At 44.5% G+C, this 22,566-nt stretch overlaps 1 protein-coding gene across 1 annotated transcript; it reads left to right on the top strand.

Annotated features, from left to right (window-relative positions):
* Positions 1–625: 625 nt before the first annotated feature.
* LOC310883840 (myosin heavy chain, skeletal muscle, adult) lies at positions 626–20,785 on the top strand. Its single transcript, XM_083804788.1, has 38 exons — positions 626–865; positions 954–1,097; positions 1,190–1,346; positions 3,339–3,366; positions 3,465–3,576; positions 3,666–3,758; positions 3,886–3,949; positions 4,041–4,139; positions 4,246–4,349; positions 4,439–4,577; positions 5,109–5,227; positions 5,313–5,462; positions 6,042–6,212; positions 6,858–7,164; positions 7,277–7,350; positions 10,055–10,142; positions 10,226–10,343; positions 10,859–10,982; positions 11,623–11,759; positions 12,121–12,376; positions 13,015–13,257; positions 13,608–13,784; positions 13,864–14,009; positions 14,109–14,199; positions 14,287–14,676; positions 14,823–14,949; positions 16,088–16,206; positions 16,605–16,801; positions 17,216–17,399; positions 17,488–17,653; positions 17,826–17,950; positions 18,109–18,417; positions 18,584–18,787; positions 19,064–19,189; positions 19,284–19,454; positions 19,541–19,645; positions 19,786–19,881; positions 20,502–20,785. Exons 1-38 carry the CDS (start codon positions 659–661, stop codon positions 20,655–20,657), a joined length of 5,823 nt encoding a protein of 1,940 aa, XP_083660914.1. The 5' UTR covers positions 626–658; the 3' UTR covers positions 20,658–20,785.
* Positions 20,786–22,566: the final 1,781 nt, after the last annotated feature.

Here is a 22,566-nt window from a genome sequence, read left to right as displayed (position 1 = left end):
CTGGATATATTTTATCTGTGCAACACAAAAATAGTTCAAATGTTTTGAAACAGTAGTGACTATCTTCCAGACTCTGCCATCAGAATTAACAACAAAATTTATCAGCTTTTAAAGACCAGGAAGTAATCCAACCACTTAAGATTTTGAGGAAACAGAGTAGGCAATCATGATATTTTTGGCTCTAATAGTGTAAGACAAATTGTCCATAGCAAATAAATTTTACAGTGAAAAGCCACTATTTGCTATCAGACAAGGAAGTCTTTCAAAGACTTTGAGCTACTGTCTAAACCAACATCATAGACTTATTTCTTCTAGAGTATCTGCAATAGCAAAATCCAAATTCATTATAATCTATGAAGAAAAATAACACTATGTAAATGAAATGCAATACCACAGAACTCTAAAACTGTTCTTTACTTTCTTTCATAGCCAGGTGTGTTAGGAATTAGCCTTAATTTTTGAAAATAATACAGGTGTTCTCAAACTAGAAAGGGAAGTTTGAATCAAACTATTGAGTTGTTTATACCCACTAAAATATTTGAAGGGATGGAACTGTGAAAGATTTTCTCTCTTCTACAGAACGCTGTTTACTCACTTACTGAACACATCTTCTTTTCTACAGAGTACTCTTCTGACTGCCTCCTGTGTAAGTGCAGACATGGCTTCTCCAGACGCTGAGATGGCTGTCTTTGGGGAGGCAGCTCCCTATCTGCGGAAATCAGAAAAGGAAAGAATTGAGGCTCAGAACAAGCCTTTTGATGCCAAGACGTCAGTCTTTGTGGTACATCCTAAGGAATCTTTTGTGAAAGGGACAGTCCAGAGCAAGGAATCAGGGAAGGTTACTGTCAAGACTGAAGCTGGAGAGGTGAGTGAAAAACAAGGCTGAAAGACACCATTTGATTCCCACTCTGGGCTGTAAGCTGACATACATAGATCTTTCATTTCCTTGGCAGACTCTGACCGTGAAGGAAGATCAAATCTTCTCCATGAACCCTCCCAAGTATGATAAAATCGAGGACATGGCTATGATGACCCACCTCCACGAACCTGCTGTGCTGTACAACCTCAAAGAGCGTTATGCAGCCTGGATGATCTACGTAAGTACCAGCAGCTGTCTTCCTTTGGGTAGCTGGAAGGCCTGCTGTGCCGGGCTGAGCAGAAGGCAACGTGCTGTCTCCCTTCCTTGCAGACCTACTCGGGTCTCTTCTGTGTCACCGTCAACCCCTACAAGTGGCTGCCAGTGTACAACCCGGAGGTGGTGTTGGCCTACCGAGGCAAAAAGCGCCAGGAGGCCCCTCCACACATCTTCTCCATCTCTGACAATGCCTATCAGTTCATGCTGACTGGTGAGAAAATGGCAATTTCTTTATGGAAATTTATTGTTCTTTGTTGTTGTGGCTGTTTGTTTGTTACTGTTTTGGTTTTGTTTATTTGTTTTGTTTTGTTTTTTTTTTTTTAAATCAGTCTGGGTAGAGATGTAAACCTCAGCATGAACTTTTAATTAACTGTTATTTTAACATTTGCTGGTATTGTGCATGAGACACAGTACTCTCCTATCTATTTCTGAAGTCTAACGTATAGCATGAAATCAAAGGCACTGAAAAAATTTACACTGAAGAATAAGTAATGGGACAAATTGGGTCAGATAAAACAAGTATTCTCCTCTACTCATTATTTGAATCTCATTTGCTTGAAGTATGACTTGACTCACAAATACATTCTGACAATTTAAGCAATCTTTCTAAATAGTATATTATAGATTAAGTTGTTGGGGTTTTTTTTTGGCCTCATGAAAACATAGATTAAAAAACCGAAATGCTCATTTCAGGTATTATTCTGATATTTACAGCTTATTGGGAAAGAACAAGAGCCAGGATCTCAGCAAAGTTGCACTGTCCAGAAAAAATGATAAAGGCATTCGTTTCCAATTAGCTGTTAGCTAATACTCCCATATCATGGATTTGGTTCTTCTCAGGCATGAAGCTAGCTTGACCAGAATAGACTAGAATCCTTGCACTGAAACTGCAGTTCACTGAAGGGAATCAAAGATTCATGAATCCACAGTAGTTTTATAAACTACTTTTTAAGAGGGATGTAACTAAACATCACAGAATAATAATGCTGACTGTACTAAATAAACCCCCTGAATAATGAGGGGAAAAAAAAGAAAAAGAAAAATTGTTTTTTTTTCTCCTTTTCCACTTTTTAACATTGGAACATGAATGAGAAGTAATTCATGAATTGAATTCATGAATGGAATTCATGAATGACAAGTAATTTAGCATTTTCTTTCACACATGCTTTCTTCATTCTTCCTACTAGTTAGTGACTTTAAAAGAAGACTTGCAAAGACAGAAGTAAACCAAGAATGAACAGAAACAATCTGAAACAAAAAATAGCCCAAACTATATAGAAATATTATTCCCCACTTTGGAAATAATTAATTCCTTTGAAACAAAAAAGAAGATACAAGGAAAAAGAAAGGAAAAAGAAAAAGAAAAGAAACAGGGAAAGGGAAAGGGAAAGGGAAAGGGAAAGGGAAAGGGAAAGGAAAAGGAAAAGGAAAAGGAAAAGGAAAAGGAAAAGGAAAAGGAAAAGGAAAAGGAAAAGGAAAAGGAAAAGGAAAAGGAAAAAAAGTCATGTTTAACAATTTCCAAGTATAATTAAATCTCTACACTTTTAGAACTTAGAGGTTACTGAGGAAAGAGAAAAATGAAAAAAAAAAAAGGAGTTTGGTAAGATGGGAAACAGAATTCTTTTGATGCAGACATTTATTGACTCTAATTCCTTGGTACATAGAAGGGGAAGCTAATTTTGCTAAAGAGATGTGGAAAGAAACTTAAGAATCTTAGATTCTTACACTAAGGACTCCCTGATGTATAAGCCTATAGTCATACTTTCTGGGAACTTCAAACGACACACAAATACTGGGTGATGTCTGTAAATTCTACAGGGAGTTCTTTCATACAAATGTTTTGTTCCAATGTCTGTAACACAGACTTCTCAGAGGAACAGAATTTCCTTAAGGGAACCTAACAGGAATACTTACATCAATATTTATGTCATACTCAGTCTGACATAAGAAAAAGTCAAATTTAGAAGAAGAAATACCCAGTTTCACTGCCTCAAAGAGAGTTTAAATGAATAACTAGGAGGTGAAAAAGGTGTTGTAAAATTCAACAATGGAGAACAGAAGGTATTTTTCTCCCTCAAGCTTCCTGTACATAATACCTTGGATATCAAAGAGTACTGTTTATATTTATATTTGTCTTACACTGTGAGTTCTGTATTACTCAAGAGCATTACTAACAACATCTTTATTTCTGCCTCTTTCACAGACCGTGAGAATCAATCAATCCTGATCACGTACGTACACACCCTGCTAAGGTCATTGTGGGGCTGCCCTGTGCCAGGGGACATGCTGCCTGACCACACGCTCTCTGCTACTCTGTTTGTTTTGACAGTGGAGAATCTGGTGCAGGGAAGACTGTGAACACAAAGCGTGTCATCCAGTACTTTGCAACAATTGCAGCTAGTGGGGAGAAGAAGAAGGAGGAGCAGCCTGGCAAAATGCAGGTACATTAATAGATAATGGCTTGAATCAGTGTTTTTTTTCTGTTCCTTGTTTTTGGAAAGTATATCGAGGAATAATTATTGTCCTGTAGGGAACGCTTGAGGATCAAATCATCAGCGCCAACCCACTGCTGGAGGCATTTGGAAATGCCAAGACTGTGAGGAATGACAACTCCTCGCGCTTTGTAAGTTGCTGCTTCATACAAAATCCCTCCCTCCCATTAAAAGACAAGTGATGCACCCAGTGGTATTACACATTAAGGTGTCAAAAGAATCCATCCGGGCTGAAATGTTTCTTTTTCCCCTCAACAGGGCAAATTCATCAGAATCCACTTTGGGGCCACAGGCAAACTGGCTTCTGCTGACATTGAAACTTGTAAGTGACATCCTGGCATGATCACATCCCTTCCTAAATTCCTACCTCCGTGTCCTGTGTCATTCCTAACTCTTTCTTCCTGCCTTGCCAGATCTGCTGGAGAAGTCCAGAGTCACTTTCCAGCTCAAGGCAGAAAGAAGCTACCACATATTTTATCAGATCATGTCCAACAAGAAGCCAGAGCTGATTGGTAAGAAGGATCATTATATCTTCTTGAGGAAGATTGCTGAGCAGCTGTTCCCTCTACTATCTAGCCGAAAGAACTAAGCCTGTGTCCTTCCTCTTCCTGCTTTCAGACATGCTTCTCATTACCACCAACCCATATGACTACCACTATGTGAGTCAAGGTGAGGTCACTGTACCCAGTATTGATGACCAGGAGGAGCTCATGGCTACAGATGTGAGTATCAGAGAAAAAAGATATCAACTGTGTATGTCTTGCAGGGTGACTTACTTAATACATATTTAACTTGACTGTTTCTACTGCAGAGTGCCATTGACATCCTGGGCTTCACTGCTGATGAAAAGACTGCCATCTACAAGCTGACAGGGGCTGTCATGCACTATGGGAACTTGAAGTTCAAGCAGAAACAGCGAGAGGAGCAGGCAGAGCCAGATGGCACAGAAGGTACCAGAAAATTCAGCTAGTGAAAAATGAGGAAAAGCATCTTTGTTCGTTGGCTGTCTAATTGCAGAGGTGCATGCCCAGTCATGGGAAGTACCATTCTTTTATCCAACAGATACTTCCCAAAAGTACCCAGCCTGAAAATTGGTACTTTAACACAGGATCTCTCTCACTCAGTAAAACATTCGACCACTATATCACCATGATGTACTAACAGATTTTTCGCCAAATATACCATGCATTCTTTGCTGTGCAGAAATTCAGTTGTCACAGAACAGGAGAGGAAACAGGATTTTGGAGTGCTTCTGGGAGCTTCTGGATTCAAGCTGTTCCTACTCAAGCCATGCCTGTTCTTGCTTTCAAAAAAGGCCAACATTTGTTTCCATAATCCTTATTCCTTTCTAGACCTTCTCAGTAAAACCAGACCAATACTTTGCCATTTCTAGAAAAGTGAACAGCACAGCTGTTCACACTGACCAAATTCTAGCCATTGTCCAATGATAAATGCTTTTCTCTCTCTTTCTCCCTCTTTAGTGGCCGACAAGGCTGCCTACCTGATGGGCCTGAACTCAGCTGACCTTCTCAAAGCCCTGTGTTACCCTCGAGTGAAGGTTGGGAATGAATTTGTGACAAAAGGTCAAACTGTCGAACAGGTAAATAAAGATGGCTTCAAAAAAGAACAGGAGCATTCTTCTTCTGCCCTCGAAGGTAAGTCCAGTACTTTTTTCTCTGTTCTAGGTGAACAATGCAGTGGGTGCCTTGGCAAAAGCTGTCTTTGAAAAGATGTTCTTGTGGATGGTTATTCGCATCAACCAACAGCTGGATACCAAGCAACCCAGACAGTACTTCATTGGTGTCCTGGACATTGCCGGTTTTGAGATCTTTGATGTGAGTAACGAAGATTTGGCATCACAGTTATGGAAGGGACAGGAAGAGATCATGAGGTCTCAGAAACAGATTTGTTTTTGGAATAGCCAAGGAAAAGGAAGTGCTGTGGGAAAACCCACAGCATGTTCCCTGTGTTGTGAATGCAGTCCTCATACCAGGGCTTCTGCGTCAGATCAAAGAAACTGCTGGAGTCTTGATTAGAGGGCAGAGAAATTTCTGGGTGGGACACTGAACAAGTTTCCATTCTCCAGGAGGTGAGAGAGCTGAGACACCTCCATGGTGCAGCAGCTAAGCTTATTGAAGGATCTGCTTTTGCGTAGAACAGTAAAAAAGAATTTTTCCCTGTTGATTGATCTAAATAACAATAATAAGAAGAAAATCCTGCAAAGACACCTTATTTATTTATTTACTTATTTATTTTACAACAGGAGTCCTGCTAAGGAAATATATGCCATTACATAATGGTTAGGTGTAGTGTTTCTGCTGGGGAACTTCAAAAAGAATCAGCAGAACACTAACAAAACCCTGTGGTCATTGCTGCCCCTTGAGAACCTGTGCAACTCTCCTTGCTTTGAACAGTTCAACAGCTTTGAGCAGCTGTGCATCAATTTCACCAATGAGAAACTGCAGCAGTTCTTCAACCACCACATGTTCGTGCTGGAGCAGGAGGAGTACAAGAAGGAAGGAATCGAATGGGAATTCATTGACTTTGGGATGGACCTGGCTGCTTGCATTGAACTCATTGAAAAGGTACCTTTTCCATTCAAATGTGTGATGTATTTTGGAATTTTGTGATGTTCCTGAGCCCGATTCAGATGGGAAAGAACTTATGACCAGCCAGTCAGTTTCAGTCAAACAAAGCATTTTGCAATGGAATTTACCTTAGTGTGGAGCAGAGAAATTAGGAAGGCTAGATGTAAATCTTTGTCACCAGTCCTGCACCACCCTGTCTTTGGGTGTGGAAAAGGTAGCCCATGCTCCCAACAAAAGAATTCTTTGAAACAAATTGGAGTCTGTCTCCTTTCCTTTTTCTCCTGAAGATTCAAAACAAAAGTCCACACACCATTTTGGGAAATAAGTGTTGCTTAATCTGATTTCCCAAGACAACAGGCCTCTTGTAGCTATTATATTTCCATCCACCCCTTCTCCCTCTGCCCATTCCACTGCCCATTCTAAACTGAACTGGAATGATATTCTTACCAGTTTGGTGAAGACGGGCTGCTGGAAGGCAAGGGGAGGCACAAATAAGCTCCCTGGCTGAGAACAACTCCCAGCCAACTTAGGCTCTTATCCAGGCTGAGATGCTACCCACAACATACAGGTACCGCTGAACCTCACAGCATATGCTCCACACTGTTGTGATCTTTCGCTGTTACTTCTTTTGCTATCTTCCAGCCCATGGGCATCTTTTCCATCCTGGAAGAGGAGTGCATGTTCCCCAAGGCAACTGACACCTCTTTCAAGAACAAGCTCTATGACCAGCATCTGGGCAAGTCCAATAATTTCCAGAAGCCCAAGCCGGCCAAAGGCAAGGCCGAGGCCCACTTCTCTCTGGTGCACTATGCTGGCACAGTGGACTACAACATCTCTGGCTGGCTTGAGAAGAACAAGGACCCCCTGAATGAAACTGTCATTGGGTTGTACCAGAAATCATCTCTGAAGACACTGGCCTTACTCTTTGCGGCCTATGGTGGTGAAGCTGGTAATGTCTCTACAGTTCACGTTTCATATTTTCATACTGAATATTGATGAACCTCAAAGGCAACGTTCTGATTCTGACTTCTGTTTAATTTTTTTTTTTTCCAATATTGCAGAGGCTGGTGGTGGTGGTAAGAAGGGTGGTAAGAAGAAGGGTTCTTCTTTCCAGACAGTCTCAGCTCTTTTCCGTGTAAGTACAGAATTTTTTCTCTGTCCAAAGAAAGAATGCAATCTCATTCTGAATCTGAAAGGTCTGTTTCAGTTTTGGTCTTGTCATGTTTGATACTTCAGAAACAGGACCTCAAAATACCATGAAACCTCTACTGTAATGTATGTCTGGTCTTCCTTTCATTTCGGGAGACAGAATGCTATGGTCACCCTCCCGGAACACCCTAAGTAATTTCTTTAGTCCTTTTTCTCCAAAAAAGCTATTTATATTGCATCCTTCGCTGTGTTCTTCTAACCGTCTGCCTTCATTTTGCTCTTATCTGCTCTGGGTTCTATAAAATTTGCAAAAGGGTGAAGTTCACCCACTTAGATTGAGAATGAATAGTGAATGAGACGAACTTCTTTGGTATCTCCGGAAGCATCAGAGAATTTTCCCACACTTATTTTTAATATATTATTAAATAGTAGATAATAGATCAAGCATCAAAAGAAAAAAAAAAGAAAAAAAAAGAAAAGATTGTAAGATTCTAAGGCAATTATTAATTTCAATGGAAAAGGGAGTGGATTTTAAATTGCTTTCTAATTAATGCATTTTGTGGGCAGATTTCAGTTATGTTTTCAAGGTTTCAATTTGGCTCAGGTTGAGATATTTAGCGAGACTGAACTACTCCTAACACCATTATTTATTTAGGCCTCACAATTATTCATTTCCAATTAAAACAAACAAACAAACAAGAACTATTTAGCCAAACCTATTTAGCCCTGAGTGATGTCCCTCAGGGGTCTGGATCGGGACCAGTAACATTTGATGTCTTTACTAATGACATAGTGGGATTGAGTGCATCTTCAGCGAGTTTGCAGATGACACCAAGCTGAGTGGTAGAGCTGACACAATAGAAAGAAGGGATGCTATTCAGAAGGATCTGGACAGGTTTGATAAGGGAGTCCACATTAACCTCATGAAGCTCAAGAAGGCCAGGTGAAAGGTCGTGTAACCGTGTTGAGGTAATCCCAAACATAAATACCAGCTGTGCTATGAGTGGATTGAGAGCAGCCCTGCAGAGGAGGACTAGGGGGTAATGGTGGATGAAAAACTATATATGAACCAGCAGTGTGTGCTTTCAGTGTAGAAAGTTGATCATATCCTGGGCTGCACCAAAAGAAGTGTGGTCAGCAGGTCAGGGAATGTGATTCTCCCCCTCTATTCCACCCTTTTCAGACACCTCCTGGAATACTGCATCCAGCTCTGGGTCCCCAGTCACAGGAAAGATATGGACCTGTTATAGCTACTCCAGAGGAGGGCCACAGAAATAGTTAGAAGCCTGCAACACTTCTGTGAATAGAAGATGAGAGGGCTGGGGTTGTTTTGCCTAGAGAAGAGAGGGCTCCAGGAACGCATTATTGCAGCCATTCAATAATTAAAGTGAGCCTGTAAGATAGATGGAGGGAGAATTTTTACAAGGGCATGCAGAGGACAGGGAGTAATGGTTTTAACAAAAAAAAAAAAGATTTAGATTAGATGTAAGGAAGAAATTCTTTAGTATGAATCATGAAACCATCGAATTATAGAATTATAGAATCATGATATAAAGCCAGGATGCCTTTGGCCTTCTTGGTCACCTGGGCTCACTGCCAGCTCATGTTCAGGTGAGCACCGACCAACACCCCCAGATCCTTTTCTTCTGCACAGCTTTCGAGCCACTCTCCCCTCAAGCCTATAGCATTGCATGGGGTGGTTGTAACCAAAGTGCAGGACCCGGCACTTAGCTATGTTGAACCTCATCCCCTTGGCCTCTGCCCATCGATCCAACCTATCCAGGTCCCTCTGCAGGGCCTTCCTACCCTCTGGCTGATTGACACTTCCCCCCAATTTGGTGTTGTCTGCAAACTTACTGAGGGTGCACTCAATTCCCTAATCCAAATCATCAATAAAGATCTTAAAGAGGATGGGCTTCAACACTGACCCCTGGGGAACACCACTGGTGACCGGTTGCCATCTGGATTTCACTCTGTTCACCACTATTCTTTGGGCCTGGCCATCCAGCCAGATTTTAGCCCAGCAAGGGATGTAGCTGTTCAAGCCCTGAACTGCCAGCTTCTCTAGGAGAATTTATTTTACTATTATTATTATTTTTTTGTTAATTTCAAATATTTTATTCTTCACAAGTTGCATGAGGGTGGTGAGGCACTGCAACTGGTTGCCCAGAGAAGTTGTGGATGCCTGATCCCTGGAATTGTTCACAGAAAGGTTGAATGGGGCTTTCAGCAGTCTGATCTGGTGAGAGATATCCCTGCCATGGCAGGGGTTGGAACTAGATAATCTTTAAGGTCCTTTCCAACCCAAAGCATTCAATGAATATATTATATGAAATCGGCTACCAAAACAGATAATAGTCAGGCGTAGCCAAGAGCCCTGATCATCAGTATCTATAAATTAAAATGTTCAATTGTCTTTTGCAAGACATACTATCTGGAAGGAAAACTGTAAGATGGCAGCTGTGTACTTGTATGAGGAGATTAAGAAAAAAATAATATTAATTATTATTCAATGAAGGAACTTTAAAACCAACAAAGCTGGGAGCTTTCAATTTCTGAGTTTCCCTTTGGGAGCTCTATAAGGTGTTGTAGAGAAGACAGGTCTGCATCCAGAAACACTCAGTTTGATAAATACACTATTAAGCATGCAACACTTACAATTAATTATAATTCATCTTATGGTCTCACAGGAGAATTTAAACAAGCTAATGGCTAACCTGAGAAGCACTCACCCCCATTTTGTACGCTGCATCATTCCAAATGAAACAAAAACACCAGGTAAGGGGAATCAAACAGCAGGAAAATTTGAGCCAAAGGAGCCTTTCTCCTGTGTGTCAAACAGTAATCATGGTGTTTGTTAGGTGCCATGGAACATGAGCTGGTGCTGCACCAGCTGCGGTGTAATGGTGTGCTGGAAGGGATTAGGATTTGCAGGAAAGGATTCCCCAGCAGAGTCCTGTATGCTGACTTCAAACAGAGGTAAGAGTGCTCCACCTTTCTGCTCATTTGGACTAAGATAAATAACCTGAATATCCTAATGTACATGAAACAGTACACTTTATATTGGTACTAAGTAGTAATATAGAAATGTTTCACTATCAGTTCATGATGATGTGATGATATTGCTGAGGATTAGGTTTACCTTGAACTCTGAAATTACAGTAAATGAAACCTCCATATCCTGTTCTGGAAGCATGAACTACCTTCAGGCATCAGACTAATTCAGTAAGGCAGTCTGAGAAGGCTGTGGTTTTCAATTTCAGTGGTGGTTTAAGCAATGGTTATTTCTTCATGTTCTTGAGGATTAGGATTCTCTCAGATTTTGAATTAACAGTATGGAAATGTCACTTACGCTGTCCTGAAAGGGTGGGCTGTCCCCCCATATCACATATCACCCAACTGGCCAGTCCGATGTAGCTAAGAAGGCTGTGGGGTTCATTCGCCGTAGTGGTATTGGCAATAGTTGTTTCTTCATGTTCTGTTTTCTCCTACAGATACAGAGTGCTTAATGCCAGTGCTATTCCAGAGGGACAGTTCATGGACAGCAAGAAGGCTTCAGAGAAGCTCCTTGGGTCCATCGATGTGGACCACACTCAGTACAGATTTGGCCACACTAAGGTAAAAAGAGCTCCTATGTTCAGGGAGAAATAATGGCTGGCTTCTCCCTCAGAGAATGAAAATGCAGTGCAGTAACACAGATGGCAGGTTAGGGGCCTGAACCAGCAGGAAACCAACCCTACAGTATTTAAGAAAGTAGGGAAGACCCAAGGATGATAACTAGGTTTAAACATGAGTCCAGATCATCTGGCATGTTTGCAACAATATGGAAGGTTTAAGATGAACCCATAAAATTTTGGTTTTAGAGATTGGTCAGGGCCAGGTCTAGGTAGGATAACAAGGGTCAGGCACTACCCAGTAATTCCTGGATGGATCCATAGCAATGAAAAAGATCTAACATCAAGCCAGGAAGTAAGTCTGCAGGTCATATTAGAGTTCACTGGTGACCACAGCCAGGCAGACGCATGGCTGATGCTATGGCTGAATGGGAAACCAGTAGTCCTACAACATGGTTCAGACAGGGACTGAAGGCCTAGAGCTGAGTTTTCAAGAAGCTCCTAGGCCCATGGGAATAGATTTGGGAGGAGAGCTTAGGTGAGGCTGGTCAAGGCCATTAAGGTCTCTTCCAGAATAAGGAAAGCCTCTGTACCTCTGTTCTGTCTAACCTGACAGTGATAGGCTGACAATTTCCTTTCTTGAGGTATTCTTCAAAGCTGGGTTGCTGGGACTCCTGGAGGAGATGAGAGATGATAAGCTGGCAGAAATCATCACTCGCACACAGGCCAGGTGCAGAGGTTTCCTGATGAGAGTGGAATATCGTAGAATGGTGGAAAGGAGGTAAATATTTCCATGTATTTAATTTACTCTCACAGTGCTTGGTTAATTATTAACCAAGCACTATTATTACTGTTAATTAATAACATGTGAAAGAACTTCACAGTGAGGGTGACAGAGCAACGGAACAGGCTGCCCAGGGAGGTTGTGGAGTCTCCTTCTCTGGAGATATTCAAGGCCCATCTGGATGCCTACCTGGGCAATCTGCTCTAGGAAACCTGCTTTGGCAGGGGGGTTGGATCCAATGACCTCTTGAGGTCCCTTCCAACCCCTACAATTCTGTGATTCTGTGATCCTGTAAAATTAATTGAGTCTAAATTTGTAACACACAAGGCATGTAATACTTATGCAAATTTTATATCAGGGAGTCCATCTTCTGCATCCAGTACAACGTTCGTGCATTCATGAATGTCAAGCACTGGCCCTGGATGAAGCTGTTCTTCAAAATCAAGCCCTTGCTGAAGAGTGCAGAATCTGAGAAGGAGATGGCCAACATGAAAGAAGAGTTTGAGAAAACCAAGGAAGAGCTTGAAAAGTCTGAGGCAAAGAGGAAAGAACTGGAGGAGAAAATGGTGGCCCTGTTGCAGGAAAAAAATGACCTTCAGCTCCAAGTGCAGGCGGTGAATATCACTGTTTATTCGTTCCTGAGAAAACATGTCATACAGGCAGATTTCATTTTTCCCCCAAACAGAGACTTACAGGAAGCTGACTAAATTGCAATAGAAAAAAAGTCACACACTCGAAGTTACTCTAAAGTTGAGTAACTGTGAACACTGCCAGGGGCACAGCAAGTTCCCTGTCAGTCAGTGAGGATAAATGTAAGTGCCAAATGAGACTCAGCAGCCCTGATGTCCTGAGGAAAAAGCCAAGTAGCGCTTGTGACCTGGAAGGGAATCATCTCCATCTGTGTACTGTCAAAGCTCTGTGCCTACTTAACATTGTAAAGGCAACCCTGAGAAGGACCCACTTTACATAAACACAGATACACTATAAGGCTAGATTACCTTCACACGCACAGATCCTTGGTGTTCAACTTCAATCAGGAAAAGGCAGTTTCTTAGCTCCAAGCAAAACACTACTTTCTTCACTGTATTATTCCCACAAATGGAAAAACCTTGGCTACCCAAATATGATAACGATCATGATGACTAAATTAAAAAAGTAAAAACTATTGAATACTGAGTCTGTGACAGAAAAAGACAACACAACAGAAATTTCAAAACGTTATGACCCAGAAAAACCTCTGTCTCCCCATCAGGAAGCAGACAGCTTGGCTGATGCCGAGGAAAGGTGTGACCAGCTCATCAAAACCAAAATCCAACTGGAAGCCAAAATTAAGGAGGTGACAGAACGGGCCGAGGATGAGGAAGAAATCAATGCTGAGCTGACAGCCAAGAAGAGGAAACTGGAGGATGAATGTTCAGAGCTGAAGAAAGATATTGATGACCTGGAGTTAACCTTGGCTAAAGTTGAGAAGGAAAAACATGCCACTGAAAACAAGGTACACACATGGAGAGTCACACAAAGGGAGAAGGGATAGATACCTCCCATTATTAGGCTGGCATCCCCCTAGTTTGCGTTAACCGTCCAGGTTCTCTCCCCTCCCAGATTCTTGCACACCCCCAGCCCCCTTACTGGCAGTGAAGTATGAGAAGCTAAAAAGTCCTTGACTTAGTGCGAACACTGCCCGGCAACAGTTAAAACCAGTGTGTTATCAACATTATTCTCATCCTAGATCTGAAACACAGCACCATACCAGCTAGAAAATGAACTCTATCCTAGCTGAAACCAGGACACTGCACCAGGAATCAGGTTTTTGACTGAATATTAAATATTTTATCCAATTTATAGGTGAAAAACCTTACAGAGGAGATGGCATCCCTGGATGAGACCATAGCCAAGCTGACAAAAGAGAAGAAAGCCCTCCAAGAGGCCCACCAGCAGACACTGGATGACCTGCAGGCCGAAGAGGACAAAGTCAATACATTGACCAAAGCAAAAACCAAGCTGGAGCAGCAAGTGGATGATGTAAGCACACGTGCCTCCAGCAAGACAGGACAGGTATGGAGTTCGACCTGCCTGGCATTGATGGTGTTGTTGTGTTTAGCTGGAAGGGTCCCTGGAGCAAGAGAAGAAACTGCGCATGGACCTTGAAAGGGCTAAGAGGAAACTTGAGGGAGACCTGAAGCTGGCCCATGACAGCATAATGGATTTGGAAAATGATAAGCAGCAGCTGGATGAGAAACTGAAAAAGTAAGTGTGGTTGTGAGACACCTGAGTGTGGGTCAGGTGCATTTATTAGGTAGTTTTATTCAGGTGTTAACACTGTGATTCTGTATGCTTTGTGCAAAGGAAAGACTTTGAAATCAGCCAGATCCAGAGCAAAATTGAGGATGAGCAAGCCCTGGGCATGCAATTGCAGAAGAAGATCAAGGAGCTGCAGGCAAGCCTCTGGTCCTTCCCTTCCGCCCTTCAGAAGGACATCAGTACAAGGAGGGCATGGGTGTGAAGGGTCTCGCATTTTCCCCAGGCCCGTATCGAGGAACTGGAGGAGGAAATTGAGGCAGAGCGAACCTCTCGGGCAAAAGCAGAGAAGCACCGTGCTGACCTCTCCAGGGAACTGGAGGAGATCAGCGAGCGCCTGGAAGAAGCAGGAGGGGCTACAGCAGCTCAGGTTGAGATGAACAAGAAGCGTGAGGCAGAATTTCAGAAGATGCGCCGCGACCTCGAAGAGGCCACGCTGCAGCACGAAGCCACAGCTGCCGCCCTGCGGAAGAAGCACGCAGACAGCACAGCTGAGCTTGGGGAGCAGATCGACAACCTGCAACGAGTCAAGCAGAAGCTGGAGAAGGAGAAGAGTGAGCTGAAGATGGAGATAGATGACTTGGCCAGTAACATGGAGTCTGTCTCCAAAGCCAAGGTAAAGAATTGCAGTAGAATTCACAGGGCCAAGGTACAGCACATAGCCTGAATCTACTAGTCACACTCTCATATAAGAATCCTGCTGTGAGAATTAGACAGCGTGCAGGTGTTCATTTCCTCTCCTTCCTTGTTTTTGATACCTAGGCAAATCTGGAGAAGATGTGCCGCACTCTGGAAGACCAGCTGAGTGAGATCAAAACTAAGGAGGAGCAGAATCAGCGCATGATCAATGACCTCAATACTCAGAGAGCTCGTCTGCAGACAGAAACAGGTGAGACATCCCCAGTCCTGAGGTGCAATGGCAGAACCTGAAAATCAGGAGGATACACCGTGGTGCAAAGCAAGAATTGGGCTAACGTCTCAAAGCAACCCCAGATTACAGGGCTTTACAGTGTTCTCCAGGGCTAAGTATTGGGGACAGTTTTGTTTAACATTTTGATCAACAATCTTGGTTGAGGGGACTGAGTGCACGCTCAGTTATTTTGCAGACAACACCAAGCTAGACAGGAATGTTGATCTGCTTGAGGATAGGAAGGCTCTGCAGAGCGATCTGGGTAGGCAAGATCAATGGGCTGCAACCAGTTTTATGGTATTCAGCAAAGCTAAGTGCTGGGTGCTGCATTTGGGTCACAACAACCAAGTGCAGCAATATAGGCTTGGGAAAGAGTGTCTGGAAAGCTGCTCAGCAGAAAAGTATCTGGGGGTGCTTGTCCACAGCTGTCTTACCATGAGCCAGCAGTGTGCCCAGGTGGGCACCAATGTCATCCTGTCCTGTATCAGAAACAGTGTGGCCAGCTGGTCTAGGGAAGCGATTGTCCCTGTGTATTTGGCACTGGTGAGACCACACCTCAGATACTGTGTTCAGATTTGGGCCACTCACTGCAAAGAACATACTGAGTTCCTGGAATATGAAGAGCAAAGAAGCTGGTGAAGGGACTGGAAAGCAAGACATGCAAGACATGTGAGGAGCCGCTGAGGGAGCTGGGTTTGGTTAGTCTTGAGAAAGGGGGATGAAGGGAGACCTCACGGCTTTCTAGAACTGCCTGAAAGTTGGTTGTAGCAAGGTGGGTGCTGGTTTCTTTCCTCACGTGACAAGTGATAGGACATGAGGAAATAGCATCAAGTTGCATCAGGGGAGGTTTAGATTAGGTGTCAGGAGGAATTTCTCTGTGGAAGGAGTGGTTAGGCACTGGAACAGGCTGCCTAGGGAAGTAGCAGAGTCTCCATTCCTGGAGATATTTAAGAGATGAATGGATGTGATGCTCAGGAAAATGTTTAGTAGTGAACTTGGTAGTTCACTATAGTGTTACATCATGGTTGGACTTGATGATCTGATGGGTCTTTCTAAATGATTCTATGATTCTACCGTTAGTGTAACTTTATTTATTTATTTATTTTTCACTTGCCAGGTGAATATTCACGCCAGGTGGAAGAAAAGGATGCTTTGATTTCTCAGCTGTCTAGGGGCAAGCAGGGATTTACCCAACAGATTGAGGAACTGAAGAGACATCTAGAGGAAGAAATAAAGGTCTGGAAGTACCCTACTTCCTGCAAGCCACATCACCCAGAAATGCATGAGTTATACTCATCACAACACACAGGGAAGGAACCGTAGTGATTTTGATGCTAGAGGAAGTCATCCACAAGCCCTTAATGAGATTCTGATGCCCTCCAAGACAGCATGCACACACATCTGTAGGCACGTTTACAGAAACAAGGGATTAGTGTCCCCTGGCCACCTTTCACTAACACATCCTAATCCTCTAGCACACATTTATGAGGGATTCATCATCTCCCAGCTATACATTTTTCTCATCAGAGTTTACCCACCCTTTCCCTGGGGCAGTTCTCCTGTGCATGACAATTTCACTGTCAAGATGCATCTCAAGATGTGTATCCAGGTTACTAATCCCAGTGTCCCCACAGGCCAAGAACGCCCTAGCCCATGCCGTGCAGTCTGCTCGCCACGACTGTGACTTGCTCCGGGAACAATATGAGGAGGAGCAGGAAGCCAAGGGAGAGCTGCAGCGTGCCCTGTCCAAAGCCAACAGCGAAGTGGCCCAGTGGAGAACCAAATATGAGACGGATGCTATTCAGCGCACGGAGGAGCTGGAGGAGGCCAAGTATGTGGGAAGTGGGATGTTGAATGGGTGGAGAAGACTGAGACTGCTAAGGGTATTTGGAAGGAGTCTTTGAGGATGGGTCAAGATAGGGATGGGATGAAGGCATCAATATACTCTCTTTGTGGTAGAGGGCAGAGAGGGAGAAAGATGAAAAGCGTGCTGTGGAAAAAGTTCAGACTGGAAGGACAAACTTGCCCTTAGGGTGTTAGAAGAGCTAAGACAGTCTGAATACTCAATTGGTGCTAGGGCAGAGACGCGATAGGCCCTTTAGGCTGCATGCTGCCTTGGACAGAATAAATACTGTGGACAGCTCAAGGAACTAAGTCCCCTAAGCAGGCAAGTGCCCTCTTGTGAATCTTATAAAATTGGCTACCCTTTACTCTCTAACCTGAAGCCGTGATCATCTCCTCCCAGAAAGAAGCTGGCACAGCGCCTGCAGGATGCAGAGGAACACGTTGAAGCTGTCAATGCCAAATGTGCTTCCCTGGAAAAGACAAAACAGAGGCTGCAGAACGAGGTGGAAGACCTGATGATTGACGTGGAGCGAACAAATGCTGCCTGCGCAGCTCTGGACAAGAAGCAGAAGAACTTTGACAAGGTATTCTGGCCCCTGGCCCTGTGCTTCCTGGGCAGAGCATCCCTTCACAATTGCCACATCCATACTCACACCCTGTTGATCTGCCCAGATCCTGGCAGAGTGGAAGCAGAAGTATGAGGAAACACAGGCTGAGCTGGAAGCTTCCCAGAAGGAGTCTCGCTCTCTCAGCACGGAACTGTTTAAGATGAAGAATGCCTATGAGGAGTCCCTGGACCACCTGGAAACGCTGAAGCGTGAGAACAAGAACTTGCAGCGTAAGTCCGTGGCTTTCTGCTGCTGGCCGGGCTTTCCCCCAAGCTTGTCTACCCACCACTCCACACGGGTGTGTGCCTGCAGTGATGAGAAGAGACCTGTCACCCTGGTGTGTGAGGGCCCTTCCCTTTATGCCCTATGTCTGACCATGCCTTGTTTCACCCTTCCCTACAGAGGAGATTTCTGACCTCACGGAGCAGATTGCAGAGGGAGGAAAGGCGATCCACGAGCTGGAGAAAGTCAAGAAGCAGATTGAGCAGGAGAAATCTGAAATCCAAGCCTCCCTGGAGGAAGCTGAGGTACAAAGTGCTAATGAGTGGTGTCCAGACTGAAAGAATGGGAACAGAAATCTGCAGACGTGGCAAGAAAGCCAAACTGTATTTCATGTGGTATCGTATTAGAGATTACTTAGAAAGCAAGCCACAGTTTTATTCACTGTTCCTACTAACTTGTCCAGGCCTCCTTAGAACATGAAGAGGGGAAAATCCTGCGCCTCCAGCTGGAGCTCAACCAGGTCAAGTCTGAGATTGACAGGAAGATAGCAGAGAAAGATGAGGAAATCGACCAGCTGAAGAGAAATCACCTCAGAATTGTGGAGTCCATGCAAAGCACCCTGGATGCTGAGATCAGGAGCAGGAATGAAGCCCTGCGGCTGAAGAAGAAGATGGAGGGAGACCTGAATGAAATGGAGATCCAGCTGAGCCATGCCAACCGTGTGGCTGCAGAGGCACAAAAGAACCTGAGAAACACACAGGCAGTGCTAAAGGTATAAACCAAAGTATGTGCACGTAGGCATCTATCTTGCCTCATGTTACACCAACATCATAACTGTACAAATAATTTATTAAAAGAGCAGGGAATGTCTCTGATGTCTCTGTCCAACAGTGCTGCAGTGATCAGCCACCTCATAATCTCTCTTTCCCCTCTTACAGGATACTCAAATACACTTGGATGATGCTCTCAGGACGCAGGAAGACCTGAAAGAACAGGTGGCCATGGTGGAGCGCAGAGCAAACCTCTTACAGGCTGAAGTTGAGGAGCTGCGGGCAGCCCTGGAGCAGACGGAGCGGTCAAGGAAAGTGGCTGAGCAGGAGCTTCTGGATGCAAGCGAGCGCGTGCAGCTCCTCCATACCCAGGTCGGATACTTTGCTGGAAATGAATCCCGCCCACAGGAGATAACATAGAATGAGATTGCTATGTATCTTGCTTGTTGCTATGCATCTTACCGTGTACGTATTTGAAGAGCAAAGCTGTGACATGACCAGTCCAGCCAGGCACACGTCTGGTTTGCCGCTAGGGCTCTAAAGAGGACCTTTGAATTAAAGACTTGCATAAACATTACTCTCACTCTCAACTCTTGATGTGGAGGTGTTAGATCTGACAGTACAAATCCTATCCTTCTTGTTGCACAGAACACCAGCTTGATCAACACCAAGAAGAAGCTGGAAACAGACATCGTGCAAATTCAGGGTGAAATGGAGGAGACAATCCAGGAAGCCCGCAATGCTGAAGAGAAGGCCAAGAAGGCCATCACAGATGTGAGTTGGGGCACTCTGTCACTGAGGATGGTGGATGTATCCTCCCCCAAAATGTCTACGGCCCCAACCTGGCTTTGCTGCTTTGCCTCTCCAGGCGGCCATGATGGCGGAAGAGCTGAAGAAGGAACAGGACACCAGTGCCCACCTAGAGAGAATGAAGAAGAACCTGGACGTGACGGTGAAAGACCTGCAGCACCGTCTGGATGAGGCTGAGCAGCTGGCTCTGAAGGGAGGCAAGAAGCAAATCCAGAAGCTGGAGGCCAGGGTGCGTAGGGATGGTATTTGTGCACAAGCGAGCATGTCATAAAGGGAGCCACCTGGAAAGCTCCAAACATGGGCTTCTCATTGCAGGTGCGGGAGCTGGAAGGGGAGGTAGATGCTGAGCAGAAGCGCAGTGCTGAAGCCGTGAAGGGTGTGCGCAAGTACGAGAGGAGGGTGAAGGAGCTAACCTACCAGGTAAGGCAGGAGGTGTCTTTGTGCTGACGCACCCTTCTCACAGAAAGCCAAAGCATTTTTCCGTGAACTCCAAGAGGACATGTTTTCTGGTGCTGTGGGGAAACCAACTCTCTCTCTTTCCTGCTTACCAACCACTCTAGTCTGAGGAAGACCGGAAGAACATTCTCAGGCTCCAGGATCTGGTGGACAAGCTGCAGATGAAGGTGAAATCCTACAAGAGACAAGCTGAGGAGGCTGTAAGTATTGCTTGGAGAGTGGCCATGAGCACCCTTCCATTGGGGCAGCACAGTCATTGAGATGAGCACGAATACAAGGAAAGAGGCATGAAAGTAACTCCAAAGACACAACAGTCTTGGCCATGTGGTTCATTCCCGTGTCAGCAGGCCTCGCCTTCTTCTGGCCATGCTGCACTCAGGGATGAACCAAGGGTTATTCTGCCGCCTGTTTGATTCTGGAAGTCAAACCAAAATTCCTGAGGGCCTCGTCCATTGACTGAGAAGCTCATGAATCTCTGACGCTGGTAACAGCACAGGGTTTCTGAGTCTTTCTCAACCTAATAAACCACAGGGAAAATTGGGCACCGAGTAGTGGGAGAATAAGCACACAAAATGAGAAGGCCACGTGACAGAATTGCTCCTCAAGAGTGACACAGTACAGGTGCAGCTTGCAACAGCGGGGTCCTGAATAAGGGAGGATGATGAGCTCTTTGAGAGGGTTCTGGGTCAGCAGTGGTAGGTAGGAGACAGGAGGTCTGTGCTTTCTCCGCGTAATCACCAGAGCCCCTCAAGGCCCAGACGCATGAGGAGTGAAACCCCTGCCCCGGGCTCTTCACCACCAACTCCCTCTCCCCACACAGGAGGAGCTGTCCAATGTCAACCTCTCCAAATTCCGCAAGATCCAGCATGAGCTGGAGGAAGCCGAGGAGCGGGCTGACATTGCAGAGTCACAGGTCAACAAGCTCCGAGCAAAGAGCCGGGAGTTTCATGGCAAGAAGATAGAAGAGGAAGAGTGAGGATGTTGTGTGGCAGCAAAGTGGCCTGAGGGATGCACAAAATGTGAACCCTCTGTCACTTCTTCCATAACTGGGATTTGTAGCCCCCTGCATACATAAGGAATAAAGTCTGTAGATTACTTCACATACCCACCATGAGCATTAGTTCTCATCTGCTTCTCTTTTTACTGGTTAGGTCTCTATCATCATTTGTTTTTGGGCACAGCTTTGGTTATAGCCTCTGTATACCAACATCACGGTACAGCTTTCTGTCACCTAGTTCCCAATGGCTCATCCCTTCTATATCACTTAATGACTGGGGCAAGATTGCAAGTGGCAATTCAAAGGCAGAGAAATCGCAATAGTAGTTCCTGATAGTGACTTCTTCCAGTTCAGCCTGCTTACGGTTTGGTCCCAAACCTCTGGTGTTATGTTTGCCCATCCAGCGCCTCAATCGCCTCCCAGTTGTGCAGCAAGCAATGTAACAGTTAACCTAGACAATGTCAGGTGTGAACTGCTCCTTTAGCTGGCCACTTTGGAAGGCGGATTTGTGGAGGGCCGATAACTGACAGAGTTTATGTTTTGCTGGGAAGCTGATATAAGGTGCTCTTTAGCCTCCAGTATGTTTGCTTCATTAATTTGGTTAGATGGGGTTGGGGGACTGTGAAGACTGTTGTGCCCTTCCAAAGAGATGAACCCTGTTAAGTTCAAGTCCGCCTTATATCGGGATCAGCACAGAATCCTTTGAAAGGGTAGATAAGCATGTGGATGGGGAGACCCATCCAATAAAACCCATGGGGATTCCCAAACCCTTTCAGCAAGGTCTCCCAACAAAGGCTTTGGCAGAGAGAGGAAGCCATGGGATAAGAAGGAACCTTCTCGCCTGTCTAAATAATCCTCAAAGACACAGAACGAAGGAGGAGTTATCTGTGAGTGGTCTGTGCTGCCCAAGCTATCCATAAAGCAACCTGAAGAGGTGCTGAGCAGGAAGGTGCGCAACGTTTCCTGATGAAATAATACCATTCCAGGCGGTAAGGCCAATGACTGATGCCTAAGAACCAGAGAAGGCTTTAATGGCACCGAACAGACAGACATTAAAGATAGCATACAAAATTCAGTACAGTTAAAAAGAGGCACTTGGGGGAACATAACGCAGTGTCACATACAAACAGGTGGACACTAAGCTGACAGTTACTGGTCAGGAGCAAGGTCTTCCACATGTGCTGGATAACTGTGTGAAAACATCAGCTCACATCTCAGCAGTCGTAGCAAAAGGCAAAACAAAAAGAGGCAAACTGATTTTGCAAGGAATTATGAGTGGGCACAACAGAGACAACAATCACTCCACTGCATTGTGATCAGAAGTGTGATGACATTTTGAATACCATTCACAGTCTGATTCCTCCCATTTTTAAAAGGGCGCAGAAGGAACAGAAAACATTCCAAAGGCGATGAAGACGACCAGACGCAAGGAACAGCTTCTATAGGAGGACCAATTAAGCAAACCCAGAAATTTAAAATAGTCAAGCAGACAGCCAAGTGAGATACAAAACAGACGTATAAAGCTGGCACCATGTGGAGAAGCCTGAGAAGGATCAACATTCTAACCAGCTCTGGAATTAAATGTAACAACAGAGCGTGGTGTGTGGAACATGGTGGAGATTGTGTATGTCTCTTTGTAGGAAGGTGTGTGGAAATGAGATGAAACTACCTTAAGGCAAGGTATTCAACAGTACAAAGATGTGTGGGTTCTTCACACAGTATGTGCATAACCTATGAAACTCCTAGTTGTCCATGTAGGCTGAAGGATTACATTGATTCAAAACAAACTTGTACATGCTAACAAAGGAGGACTTTAGCAGTAGTTACCAACTACACAGAAACCCTGCCATGTCACATTGGCTTAGAGCTATACAGGAAGACAGAGAGC

The sequence above is a fragment of the Anser anser genome, assembly GCF_964211835.1.
Source record: "Anser anser genome assembly, chromosome: 19".
Lineage (NCBI taxonomy): Eukaryota > Metazoa > Chordata > Aves > Anseriformes > Anatidae > Anser > Anser anser.
This window is presented reverse-complemented; position numbering and strand designations above follow the sequence as displayed.